This window comes from Peromyscus californicus, unplaced genomic scaffold, assembly GCF_007827085.1.
Source record: "Peromyscus californicus insignis strain IS unplaced genomic scaffold, ASM782708v3 Scaffold_3__1_contigs__length_106647218, whole genome shotgun sequence".
NCBI lineage: Eukaryota > Metazoa > Chordata > Mammalia > Rodentia > Cricetidae > Peromyscus > Peromyscus californicus.
Genome location: NW_026294551.1, coordinates 21,950,446 through 21,963,982, shown reverse-complemented (window position 1 = coordinate 21,963,982; position 13,537 = coordinate 21,950,446). Strand labels below are relative to the sequence as shown.

The window sequence follows — 13,537 nt, the reverse complement described above, 5'->3', positions numbered from 1 at the left end:
GGGAAATGGCACCTCTTCCCTTCACTTTCGGTCTTCAAGAACCTAAAACCACTGACTCCACAGATGTCAGACACCTGGTGAGTTCCTGCAGCCTCACGTCACCCACACCTCTTCCACAGGCAGTCTGCTGAGTATAATGTTCCAGATGAGCTGCCCTGCATGGAGGAGCAGGAAGGCTAGGGTTGCAGTGCATGCTGGGAAAGGCTCTGCTCCTTCACAGCAGTCCTTCCTAAAACCCCACAGCCACGATCCTCTTGTGAGGGCAGCTTGTGGAATGATTTGTCCCTTTCACAGCGGACCGAAACCTCTGGAATCTGAAGCCGTTCACCACCAGAGATTTCTCCATACGGTCCCTGGCTGACCGGCTGGGGGACCTGAGCTACCTCATCTATGTGTTCCCAGACCGACCCAAGGATGAGGTCTTTGCCAAGTACTACACTCCTGTGCTTGGTGAGTCCTGCTGCCAGGAGGGCTAGGCAGGGGCATCTCCTCTGTGGGCTTTGGGTCTCGGCATGGAGGATTTCAAGGCTCACACCCGAGGAGAGAAAGTGAAACCTGCCCCCCCCCCACTTGTTACTCTGCTGAGTAGAAAACTAAGTTCTCAGTTCTACATCCGCAGAAAAGAGCCAGAATTGTTGAGGGAGAAGCAGGGGTCATTCCTCTCTAGTCAGCAGCTCTTACCACCCCCCACACCCCCCCCCCCCCAACCCACCCTGAGTTAAATAGAGGAGCAAGATGGACGGGCTCTCCTTTCCTATCTGTCTGGTCCGTTGGTGGGGTTTGCATCTTGCTCGTGCCTTTTCCTTGGCAGGCATGCAAGTGGCCGGGAAAGAAACCAGGAGAGGGTGGGGGTAGGATGGAAGGCAAGGGTCTCAGTGGCCCTCTGGCTGGATCCATCAGTGGGGGTTTATCGGAAGACCTCGGGAACTCTCATCCCTGAGAAAGCTCCAGGGCGGTGTGGGCAGGGCCTGATGGCGTGTTGTTCTCTGTCCCCCACACCACCACCACCGCCCACCCCTGCAGCAAAAGCAGTTGACGGGTACGTGAAGCCGCAGATCAAGCAAGTGGTCCCCGAGTAAGTGTCCAGAGCCCAATTCCGGGTCTCCTATTGCCTTTTTTGTTTGTTTGTTTGTTTGTTTTTTGTTTTTGTTTTTTGAGACAGGGTTTCTCTGTGTAGTTTGGTGCCTGTCCTCAATCTAGCTCTGTAGACCAGGCTGGCCTCGAACTCACAGAGATCCGCCTGGCTCTGCCTCCCGAGTGCTGGGATTAAAGGCGTGCACCACCACCGCCTGACCTCCTATTGCCTCTTTATCCTTTGCTAGCTCTTCCTCTGATACTAGGAAATGTGGCTTAGGCCCTGAGAAGGAAAGACTCACTGGACTGGAATGGTACCGAGGACTCCATGGACAGCCTGAGCCCCAGAGACCAGTGGGGACACTTTGACCAGAAGCCCCTCTCTTGGTGTCCCCGGTCTCTCTGGCCACTGAGGCTGTGTTCTGCTTCCTTTCACAGGTTTATCAACGCATCTGCAGATGCTGGAGCCAGCGCCACCTACATGGACCAGGCTCCCTCCCCAGTAGTGTGCCCCCCGGCTCACTACAACATGTACCCACAGAAGTAGGTCCTGTTTTCACGGGGGTCCATGGGGAGGAACTGGGGCTTGGCCTCGGGCTGGATCCCTGGAGGACTGAGGGACAAAGGAATCCAGAGGTCCCCTGGATTTGACTCCATCTAGCCTAGGCCCAGGGTCTAGCCTGGCCCAAGTGAAAGGAAAGTCAGCCAGGAAAACACACAGGGCATTTTGAAGCTAAACAACCAGGGTCCTGTCCTCATTTGGGTGCAGTCTATGTGATCCTGAGAAAGTTTTCACGGATGCACGGCTCTCTGGGGTGTAAACTAGAGGTGACAGGTGTTCCTGCCCCACGGAATTGAGATGAGATGAGATGGCGCCATAAAATTTTTCCATATACAGTTGTCAGGGGGCTTGAGACAGCGTCACCACTGTTGGGACAGTGTCACCACTGTTGGGACAGTGTCACCACTGTTGGGGTGGTTGTAAGGTGAGAGCAGAAGGGAGTGTTGAGTCCTCTCTAAGCTACAGTAGCCTAGGCTGGATGGCTGGGATTAGGGAGGCAGCACATTATGGTCGGACCACCTCACATGTGGAAATCACAGAGAGATTCTTTGAGTTTTAAAGTGTGGTGCGTGTGTGTGTGTGTGTGTGTGTGTGTGTGTGTGTGTGTGTGTGTGTGTGTGTATGTACCTGTGTGACTTCCTGCAGCTGGAATGACAGGCAATTGTGAACTGCCTGTATTTGTAAGTTTTAAAAATATATGTGGGGTGGGGTGGGGTGGGTGATAACTTGTGTGAATCGGTTCTCTCCTTCCACCGGGATTGAACGCAAGTCACCCGGCTTGATTTGTTGACAAGGGTCACTGAGCTGTATCACCAGCTCGTTGTTGTTCTTAGGATTTACATATATGGTATATATCCATGTGTTTATGTGGCTCTGTACATATGTGCTTGTGTGAGCGCACGTATGTGGAGGCCAGAGGTCAACATCAGATACATTTCTCCGTTACTTTCCCCCTTCTTTTCTGATTCTGTCTTTGTGAACCTGAAACTCATCCATTTGTTTAAGCTCGCTGGCCCAGGAGTCCCAAAGAGCCTCCTGTCTCTGCCCGCCCCACCCCCCCAGGGCTGGGTTACAGACACGCACTGCCACACCCAGCTTTTTATGTGGGCGCTGCAGATCTTAACTCGGGTCCTCGTGCTTGCGAAGCAGTCTGCTCACTAAACCAGCCTCCTTTTGAAGTTCTTCCTAGCAACGTGCCTGGTGTGAAATGCTGTCACACGATGGCATTGGCTCTGACACTTTTTTTCTTTTATTTTAAAGACAGGGTCTATGTAGCCCTGGCTGGTCTGGAACTCACTATGTAGTCCAGGCTGGAACTCACAGGGATCCACCTGCCTCTGCCTTACAAGTAAATGCTGCGATTAAAAGCCTGCACCTCTACACCCAGCCAAGACCTAGATTCTGATCCTAGCTGCAGATGGCCTAGAAAATCTTCCTTATTCCTAATGCTCACCTTAAGGTGGTCTGAGGATTAGTGTTAAGTAGCCAAACACTACCACAGTGGGTTGGTGGACGGTGTGGTAGTATATGTAAGTGAAGGATGCCACAGGTGACTGGCAGAACCCGCTGGCCAATCACCTTGTCTTACAGAAGAGTACAGGTGAGGGAAAATGAACTCCTTGAGATCATGATATGAAGCACGAGATACAAGTGGTGGTAGGCTATCTTCCCAGGAGCCCGTGACTACTGTCCAGCCTGGTGGGAGTTCCAGCCAGAGTGCTATGGGTCCTGTCCTTATGAGACTCCGGTCTGTGTGAGGAGCAGACTGAGGACTCTCTATGGGGGTTTAGAGCCATGAGACCTACCAGTTTCCTCAACATCCCTCTCTTTGCTAGCCCCGACCCCTCTGGCCTCGACCAAGATGGAGAATTTGACCTGGATGAGTCCATGGATGTTGCCAGACACGTGGAGGAACTTTTACGCCGGCCCATCGACAGTCTCGACCCCCGCCTCTCCCCACCTGCTGGCCTCTTCACCTCTGCCAGAGGCTCCCTGTCCTGAACGCTGGGACGCCACGCTTCTCTTGGAAAACTACCTTCAATGTGAAGAGCCCATGTCAGTTGTGACTGTAGTATCTCTGTACATACCGACAGCTTTGCACGTGTGCGTGTGTGTTAGTGTCATGAGCAGTGGCAGTGCAACCTTGCTCACACAGTTCTGGGTCTGTGGCTAACGAAGTGGCGGCCTTCTTGTTCAGGCCTCATGGGCCCCCTGGGTCTATCGCGAAAGAGCTGGACCTATCATTCCAGACAAACCTATTTCTCCTGTGTCCTTTATCAGTTCGATAGCTATTTAAGTGAAATAATTCTAGAAAAGGAAGGGAGGCTGGTTGGAGTTTTACTCATGAGCTAGAGACTTCATCCACGCTGGTGTGCACCTGTCCTCATGCACGTGGAAGCCTACTTGGTAACCTCCATCCAGAGGGAGATTGGGGTTCACTCCTAGTAACACATTAGAGTTGAGTGACTATGGGCTACAGACTTTGTGAATCCCCAGTGTGCCTAGGCTGCAGCCATGAACACAGCAGCCCTGGGTTAATTTGAGTCAGGGCTACCAGAGCTGAGTATGTTGGTTCTTGGGTTCTTATCTTTGGGCCAGGGTGGACATGGGCTTCAAGTCTCATGGCCTTGTCCACATTCCCAACATCTCTTTTTTTTCCCCCCATCTAATATCCTCATCTTTCCATGTGGACTCAGCTTGCTTGCTTTTGGTTTTTGTTTTATTTGTTTTGTGAGACAGGGTCTCCCCATGTAGCCCAGGCTGGCCATGAATGATCCTCCTGCCTCAGCTTCTGGAATGCTAGGATTACAGGCATGCACGACCACACCTGGCTTCAGCCTTTCTTCATTTCCTGTTTGCAACCTTGCTTATTATCAGAAAGGAGGGGATACTAAATGTTGGAGAATAGGAGGCCCGGGGAGAAAAACCTGCGGCCTATGAAAGGCAACAGACCAGCCACTTGCTCAGGCAACACAGTCTGCAAGGTCAGGCAGAGTGCCCGGTCTGGTCCACTCTGCTGGGAGGTGGAACCTGGAACAGGTTTGCACTGTTGCCTCATGGGTTGTGGTCCAGGAAGGCCTCTCACCAGCTCCTCCCTCTGAGGCTCACACAAGGCAGCCAGAGCTGGCTGACCTGAGTCCCTGGTTTCAGCCTCTCTGAAGGGAGCGGGGGATGAGCAGAGGGATTCTTTTTATACTTTGTACATAGATCTCACATTTATGTAAACAGTGTTTTTGAATAAAGTTTTTGTCTTTTTCTGTTTTTTGGTAATTTTACCAGTCTGCCTCCTGTTTTAGTGGGCTAGCAATGGGTGGTGGTGGACTTCTCTAGGGCTGAAGTCCTTTCGTTCCCGGGTTAGCTTGGAGTTCTTGCTACTCTCTTTGCTGTGATCTCAAGAGTGCTGCTGCCCTAGAATAGTGTCAGAAAGCTAAAGAAGAGTGTGTGTGTGTGTGTGTGTGTGTGTGTGTGTGTGTGTGTGTGTGTGTTCGGGGATGCATGCCCAGGAGAGCAGGGGCTCGAGGGCTTGAGGAAAGCAGCTGCGAGAATCACTGGGGGCGGGGCCCACGGGAAGAGCAAAGCTACAGCCCAGGCTGCACTAAAGCATCACTGAGGACAGTTAGCTGGGGGCAGCAGACAGCCTGGGTAACAGCCCATCCTCCCTTGGCTTCTTCCCAGAGCCCAGCAGGTGGCACCATCCCACAGCTGTGGTGACCAGGATAGAGAGGCCTAGTTAGCCCTAACTGGATCTCTGGACTCAGGAGCACAACCCAACTCTCTTGGGTTGAGAGTTGAGGCACAAGGAACTGTAAGACAGGTTACCTCAGAGCTCAAACCAAGGTTGGGGGCAGGAGTTCAGTTCACAGCCTGCCCCAGTGAGGCCCAGGGGCCCAGGGTGGCTGGGGGTGGGTGGGAAGCAGGGTCTGCCCCCGCCTCAAGCCGCACTAAACACTAATCTCTGCTTCCATCTCTGCAGGGGGAGTGCCTGGTATCTCTCACAGAGGCACTATGGGCTGGGCTCCAAGGTACTGAGTGGTGAGGGGAGTAGGTGGGGAGATGCTGCAAGCAGGCACCTTGTCTGTGGCCTTTCCCTGAATTATCACTGCTGACTGCCCAGGGGCCCTGCAGCCCCCACCAGGGAAGTGTCTGCAAGTTGTCCCCGCTGATGGAACTGAATAGAAGGCGATAATGGACCAACTGTGGAAGGAGAGGCCTGGGTCTACCCCCCAACCCTCCCGCCCTCCTTTGGGCAGCTTATCTGACTGCAGAACAAACACAGCAGCTTCAGGAGGGCAGAGGGAGGAGGCCACTCTGACACGCTCTCCCACTGGACTATGACCCTTGGCTCCTGGGTTGTCTCCTCTGGAGGAGGGCAGCTGATAGAAGATGGGGGTGGGGGCGCTGCCTAGCTTCAGCAATGAGAAGCAAGCAGAACCTCAGACCCAGAACTGGGCTCCTACCACTCCATACTCATGTGCTCCTAGCACAGCTCCACCCGAGAGGAGAGGAAGGCCTCCTCAGACAGAGCACAAGCCAGGCAAAGGCAGTCCCACCAGCCAGCCAGCCCCCACTGCCACCAGACAGTTCCTATATAATCTTTATTTCTGGAAGTTAAAGTAGTTACAGCAATATACAAAAAACAAACAAACAAACAACAACAACAACACAACCCACAATAATATAAATTTTTACACTAGAAAGTATACATTGGAATTTGAACGCAGTGGCCAGGATAGAATACAAACCACTGTACAGAGAGGCTAAGCAATCCGCAGGCACGGTTGGGCTAGGCTGGGGACAGGCAGGGTCAGGGGAGGGAAAGCGGGCGGGTGGTTCTGAGGACTCCACAGGGCCAGTTTCTGTTCTCCTTGGAGCTGTAACTACAGGTGGTTAGCCCAGGCTACCCAGGTAACTTCCCAGCGCCGGGAACTTTACAACCCCTGCCCCAGAGAAGCCCGAGTCCTTGTTCCTTGGGTCCCCAGGATTTAAGCTGTCAGTAGGTCCAAGCCTTGCCTTTCTAAATACCCTTTCAGTTTATGAGTTCAGCTTATTGTCTACTAAAGAATGTTGCTGGGGAAGGGCGAGCAATAACTGTCTCAAAGCAGAAGGCCAGGGGCAGCCAAGGCAAGCAGTTTGTCTTGGAGACAATGTCCTCACCCCTTAATTCAGACACTGGTTAATTTGAGTGAAACAAACAGAATTCCAGACACTGGTCAGCTGAGTATGGGTCTCTGAGTCACTGAATGTAGCCATGCCCCTGTGTCAGAGCAGGTTTGCCTTGAACGACTAAGTGTTCAAGCAAGCTGAGTGGCTGAGGCAAGCAGGTGACAGGAAGGCCACGGTAGGTGCAGGCACCCTGTTCCACCTCACCTAGGGGCCCCAATGGGGAGCAGACAATCGCCAGTCTCAGGGGGAGGCCACGAGTACACCCCTCATAGGAGGTGGCAGACCTGGAGTTTATCAGTCAGCTTTTGCACTGTGGTTACAGGTACCCCTGGGAACCAAGCAAACAGAATAAGGACCCTAATCCCTGAGCTTTGCTGAGGACCCGTAGGTCTAAATCACTTCAAACCTGTAACTCAGGCTCTCTGGTCACAAGGTCCTGAGACCACGATTCCCAATGCAAGCAGGGCAGGAGCCTGTGGGCACAGGAAGGAGACATGCCACTAGCAAGGTCAAGTGGGAAAGGGAGCCAGGTTGATCCTAGGCCCAGTAAGGCACCCACAGGACAGACTGACCCTGAAACAGGGTCCGGAGTCTTGGGGGAGGGTGGGCGACAGAGGTTTTCAGTGCCCTTGGCCTAGCCTCACCCCTCCCACAGGCGAGCATACTCTTGGGTAAATAAAACCCAGTTTATGGCCGGGCGGTGGTGGCGCACACCTTTAATCCCAGCACTAGGGAGGCAGAGGCAGGCGGATCTTTGTGAGTTCAAGGCCAGCCTGGTCTACAGAGCAAGATCCAGGACAGGCACCAAAACTGCACAGAGAAACCCTATCTCGAAACCCCCCCCCCAAAAAAAATAATAATAATAAAAAAATAAAACAACAACCCAGTTTATGAAGAGTCTGGGATATGTAGGTTCTCTCTAACCTTCGTGTTCAAACCAGAGGCCAAGCCACAGCCTCAGATGTCTTTTAAAGATTTCATCTGAAATCATTTCAGGGTTCATATGCTTAAAGCACCAAAGAGGCTGTGAGCTGAAGTCTTCTTTGATACAGAAAGGCCATGCTGTCTCAGTGTGTTTTGCCCTTTAATTCTTATTACTTTTTTTTTTTTAATTTAAAAAGAAACCTATGGGCTTAGTCCTACCTTCTGTTTGGACATTAGCAAGGTTAAAAGTGCAACGCCAAGAGTCCTCAGCTGCAGGCAGCCTGGGGTGTCAGCTCACAGAAATGGGCAAAAGATGCCCCGGGCACCGGGAGGCACTTGTCTAACAACGAACGATGCCGCCGCCGCCACCGAGAAAGGAGGGCGGGGAACAGGACACAAGGCATTTCCTTTTTCTTCCTCCAGCCTCCGGCTCTCACACCCCCCATCACAGACTCAGAGAATCCTCTCCTCTTTACATAAAAGCACATCACCCACACTCACTCGTTTCTCTGTTTTAAAAAGTGCCCAGATTGCTCAAAGATAGCAGAAGTAGAGATTAAAAAAAAAAATCTGGAACCACCAAGTTAGGAGTTTCAGATGACCTGGGGTTTGACTGCTTAAGGGTGGAACCCGGGGCAGGAGCCTCAGTCATCTCTGCAGCTTCCAGTGAAGGCTCCTCACATGGGGGAGGTAGCGCACTCCGAAGTCAGATCCATGTCGAACGTGAGTGACTCTGCAGGGACACAGAGACAATGCCAGTTCAGCCACCTGACTGCAGCCAGCTTCTCACAAGTTCCCATCCCTCTGCCAGGGGGCTCGGCATTACTGTTAACCAGTCTCCTGTCCCTTCAGGCCCGGGCAAGGTCAGAAAAGCCAGACTTCCCTGCTCCTTACAGGGTCTTGCCCTGTAGGAGAGCTCAGTCACCACTTCAGCCCCGACTCTATTTCAAAGGTCTGAGGCTGCCCTGGTAGTGATGGCCTTAACCGCACATAGCCACTGAGCACCTGAAACTAGTCTAAGTCAAGGTGTCCCAGACGCAGTAGGAGAGGGAAGAGGGAGAAACAGTCTGAGGACTTCTCCTCAGATGCTAATGTGATAGTGTGCTGCTTACATAAGGCATTAATGTCACTTGCCACTTTGCACTGTTTTTACTGTGGCTGCTGGAAAATCACACATGTGTGCCATCCATTTCCAGAGGACAGCATGGCTCTAAAACCAACTCCAACCAGTAGGGCTGGCTGGCGGGCTCCGGCTCTGTCTGTACAGGCAGGCATCAGACAAGGGGCCGACTCTCCAAACACTCACCAAACTGCCCTCCTGCCGAGGGCTCAGCACCTTCACCGTTATTTCCAAACTGCATCAATGAATCTAAAGTGCGGGGGGACATCGGCAGGTCAATGGTATTGCTGCAGGTCGTTCTGTAGGAAAGGGGGGGGGCGGCAGGAGGGGGAAGGGCCGGGTTGACAAGACACAATGGAGGGGAAAAAAAAAGAACAAAACACACACACACAAGCCATCAAACTCTGGTCTCCAACAGAAAAAAAATAAAAACTCAAGCTTTTTAAACACACAAAGTAGGTCACTCTGAGCACTAACCAGCCCAGGAGCATCCAGCCCTTCACAGTGGCTCTGACCCCTCGTCCTCCCTATTCCTGGGGACAACTGAGGACAGTAGAAATAAATCAAACTGGGAAGGGAGGCCACTTACGGTGTCACACAGATGAACTTGGTCTTCAGGTAAGGGGCAGCACCTGCAGAGAGGAGACCGGGCTTTAACTGACTGCAAGCCGGCTTGAGGACGGTGCAGGAGGACCACCTGGCTCTCCAGACGGCTTGAGCCAACCTCACACAGAGACTGTCCAGACACCTGCCCACCTCTCAGGGCTGTCCTCCCTCGGCATGAGCCACCTAACATCCCAGGTCCTGGCAGTCTGAAGTTTTATGCTTTCCACAGCTGCAGAACTTGTGGGCACACCTGCCTGCCTGTACCTATACCTAGCCTGCTGCCAATTTTGGGCTTCCTTCCCACCCTGCCTGAGTGTTCGACACCTTTGTGTGGTGCTAGGCTTCTATTGTGACCTGGTCACGCTTGTGAATTGACCAGGTGACCAGCCCGGACACCAACAGGACCGAATGTGTAAGAGGACAAAGATGGCCAATGCTGGAGGCTCCAAAGCCACTTGCAAGCTAGCAAACACATCCCAGCCACCAGGAAGACAGGACAGCCGGGTCTGAGTCCATGTTCAACAGCCAGGAGACCTGGCCAAGGCGCCTTCTCTCTCATGTGTGGGAGGGGAGGGAGAGGCGGGTCTGGCTGTCTTCCATCTCTGCCGTTTATGTTGGAAATGTGAGGACTGAAATGTTAGGCAAAGCCCTGGCGGCACTGGCCGGAAGTCTTGGGAGTTGAGTTGAACAAAGCATGTGGCAGGCCTGGAGCAGTGTGGGTAGGCTGAGAAAAGCTGAGACACAACCCCGGGGCCTACAAGCAGCGAGCAGGACACATGGCAGCCACCTGAGAGAAGCCACTGAAAAGCGGCCATCGTGAAAATCCAGGTTCATTTTTGGCCAAGAAATAGGTAACTTAGCATGGAGCCAAAGGAATTCCTGAGGCAATTGTGCATCTACAAATCCAACTGTCCTGGTCCAGAGAGCTCTCTAGGATGAGAACTCTCTCCCCTAGAGAGACAGAGGGGTAAGGTAAGACAGTTAGGTAAGATAGCAAGGTGCTAACGTTGCTGTCGCCAAACCTGAGGACCTGAGTTCAACCTCAGGATCTACACGATGGGAGGAAAGAGCTGGGACCCTCAGGTCCTCTGACCTCCAACAAGAGCCCCACACACAATACATGAGAGAGAGAGAGAGAATTTCATTCTCCAATGATCAAGAGAGAAGAGAAGTCCACTTTGGGCCTGAGGTAGGAGTGTGGACCACAGAACTAAGAGAAGAGAGAAGAGGAAGAAATGGCTGATTCCTGTCTGGGTCTGGACAAGCTATGACTGAACTTACTCAAAACCCCTCCAGAGGAAGGCAAGGAAGACCTGGGAAAAGGCTAAGTGATGTCTACACCATAATACTCTTGCAGTAGAACCAGAGGAAGTGGTCATCACAGCTCACCTCTCTGAGGGGCTCATCGGAACCTCCTACCCTTCATCAGGCTCCCAAGCCCTGAGTGCTCCCTCCTTATGCTCACAGACAAGCCCCTCAGGTAATGGACTCCTTTCTCATGCTCAGTGCCTTGCCCCTGAGGAACGTCTCTAGGCAGCTACAGCAGGGATGGGATGGGGTGGCAGCCTCAGACCAAGGGCCTGGGTCTTGGAAGCAAATTGGTCAAAAGGATCAGCACGTGGACTTGAAGGTCCTCTGCGAAAAGGACAGAAAGGAGTGTGAGAAGAGCTGATAGACAGATCTCCCAACTGAAGGCAAGGTGGAGGCTGAGATAAGGGACAGACAGGAAGTAAGAGCTGAACTCCTCCACAGAATGAAGAGAACTCAACACCAGAACAAAGGGAAGGGAAGTAACCGTCAACAAGCCCGACTCCTCCAGCCTGAGAACTGGACATTCTGCGGAGAACGCTGAGAACAGAGCCAGCGAGAGTTGGCACATTTGTGCACAGGTGCTCCGTGGACAAAAGCAGTTGGTGAAAAGTAGCTAGAGCAAGGAGGCCAACTCACACATCTCATTACAGAGCTCAGCATGGTGCGATGATTAAGAACAGCCACAGAAAACACAAATGAACACAGCAGCCTCCTCACCAGCAGGCAGACAGAAGACAGTCAATGCAGCAAGTACTGAATGGCTTCAGACCAGACAGCCCTGACTCTTCAGGCTGGGGACAGCCCCACGGACTACAGATTTAACTCAACACAACCTCTGTTTTTTTGTATAATGTATACAGTCACACGCACTCCCACATAGTAAAGTGCATCTTGTTTCAACAGCTGTACATTCTAAATGCCAACTCCACATCCCTCCAGTCGTCATCTCCTGCAACCCCAACAATCCCCACTCTGTGGACTCTACCCCAGGCTGCTAATAGCCGCTGTCCCAGAGAGCCTTTCTTCAGCCTACCTGGTACTGCTAACACATGAAAGCGGAGCATACTGGACTCAAATCTGTCTCAAGTCTTCTGGACTCCACCATGTAAGAAGCATCAGAGAACTGTCCTCATTTTCTCTTCCTGGTGTTTTGAGGGTGTAGTGTGTGTGTGTGTGTGTGTGTGTGTGTGTGTGTGTGTGTGTGTGTGTGTGTATTTTCATCTCCAGACTGACAACTCCTGTGAGGCCTGATTCTGTTCTTCTCTTGAATCCCATCAGTCACCCTGTCAAAGTACCCAATAAACAGCTCTTCCATAAGCAGGACTCACCAACCTAAGATACCCGGTCATGTCCTTGTCTCTCCTCCAAGGACCTGCACTGTCCCCCTTGCCCTAACAGCGAAGCCAGAACCATGGAAAATCAACAACTACCAGGGTCAGCTTCAGGATGCTCCTGGCTCTCTGGTCGACAGTACTTCCCGAATGCCTCCTCCTTAGGAATGTCAGGGTAGAGGTAGACCAATGGGGACACCAGGATGTTGGTGGCATCCATGATCTTATAGCCCATGATGATTTCAGCAAATGACATGTTGTTCAGCTGCTGCTTGGTGTACGGCTCTACAGACTGGATCTGGGTCTTGCCTGTTATGAGACATGGAAGGAAAGATTATGCCAGTCAAGTGCTGGAGACCCAGCAGCTTGGAACTGTGGCAGTGTCCAGGCTGGCTATAGAGAAGCTGTCAAGCTGGATCACAGGCCAAACACTTGCTCAGATGTATTAACAAGGTAGGTAGAAAAGGGAATGTGGAAATAAGATTCAAATCACACTTTTCTACACGAATATTAGCCAATGGAGTAAACAAGAAAAATGGGCAGGCCAGCCCTTCAGGAGGAGGCACAGGCCCTCTCTGCCCTCCAGGGGGCAGTAGTACACAGAACAAGGAGCAGCCAGGTGTTGGCAGTGGCCACCAGGTGGAGCAAGGGAGCCAGGAGGGGTGGGGGAGGTCTTACCACTGATGTCCTTTTCCACCCAAGTGAAAGTGACCCCTCCCTCTTTGCTGCTCTCGCTGAATCTCAGCAGGAAGGTGCCCGGGGGCTTCGTGCTCAGGATTGCCCGCTCCCGCTCCTTGCTGATGAAACCCATGATGTACCTGCAGCCAAGAAAAACCAATGTTGTTCCTGTCACGGGCTTGCTGGGAGCAGGTTACTTGGTCACACAGTACAGCCAAGTTTCATTCAGCCTTACCCTTCATTCCAAAGGGCCAAGATATACTTTTTCACAAGGTCAATGATATTGTCTAGCCACACCCAGAAGGAGAAGCCCTTGCCAGCCATGTTTTCCTGGAAAAAGAATAATGGGAGAGCCAAGTCCACCACCATCCATTCCAGCCCTATCATGCCTGAACCTCAGTGCTCTGCCAATGTCCTTGGGTTCCTCTATCCTCAGGCAGCTCCTACTAGCTGCTGGAAAAGGGGGTCCGAGGCTTTCAGTATCCATGCCCCTCCCAAGAACCACCTTACAAATGAACATTCCAGACCTGCCTCCCAGGAGGTAACCATAGGAATCAACAAGATCACTTACTTTGCAAAATTTAGCCCATGTGATCTGACACCCAGAGTAGTTGACACCAGGGCCTGGAGGAGGGAAAAGATCAACAGAGGAATTTCGGCCTTGGTTAGAGGTTTCATTTGCAAACATTTGTCCCGTTATTTGCTTTCATGTACTTGTAGGGTACCACAGTTGTATGTGCATGTGTGTATGTGTGTGTCCATGTGCAC

General features: G+C 52.1%; 2 protein-coding genes across 5 annotated transcripts in view; one reads left to right on the top strand and one right to left on the bottom strand.

Annotated features, from left to right (window-relative positions):
* Positions 1 to 4,911, top strand: part of LOC128122240 (signal transducer and activator of transcription 5A) — a 23,121-nt gene extending 18,210 nt beyond the window's left edge. The window contains exons 16-19 of the mRNA XM_052757620.1: positions 295 to 450; positions 1,024 to 1,075; positions 1,513 to 1,617; positions 3,472 to 4,911. Coding sequence (XP_052613580.1) covers positions 295 to 450; positions 1,024 to 1,075; positions 1,513 to 1,617; positions 3,472 to 3,637 — 479 coding nt within the window. The 3' untranslated portion in view covers positions 3,638 to 4,911. The remainder of the gene's footprint in view (positions 1 to 294; positions 451 to 1,023; positions 1,076 to 1,512; positions 1,618 to 3,471) is intronic.
* A 1,301-nt stretch (positions 4,912 to 6,212) lies between these two features.
* The window catches only part of Stat3 (signal transducer and activator of transcription 3), a 54,986-nt gene continuing 47,661 nt past the window's right edge, over positions 6,213 to 13,537 (bottom strand). Inside the window, exons 18-24 of one of the 4 annotated variants that reach the window (XM_052757160.1) lie at positions 13,341 to 13,393; positions 13,005 to 13,099; positions 12,770 to 12,909; positions 12,191 to 12,400; positions 9,433 to 9,475; positions 9,030 to 9,142; positions 6,213 to 8,456 (exon numbers count right to left, since the gene is read on the bottom strand). In XM_052757160.1, the coding sequence (XP_052613120.1) occupies positions 8,401 to 8,456; positions 9,030 to 9,142; positions 9,433 to 9,475; positions 12,191 to 12,400; positions 12,770 to 12,909; positions 13,005 to 13,099; positions 13,341 to 13,393 (710 nt within the window). In that variant the 3' untranslated portion in view covers positions 6,213 to 8,400. Of the gene's footprint in view, positions 8,457 to 9,029; positions 9,143 to 9,432; positions 9,476 to 12,187; positions 12,401 to 12,769; positions 12,910 to 13,004; positions 13,100 to 13,340; positions 13,394 to 13,537 lie in introns of all 4 variants that reach the window. The other 3 variants (XM_052757162.1, XM_052757159.1, XM_052757161.1) reach the window with 3 other exon arrangements.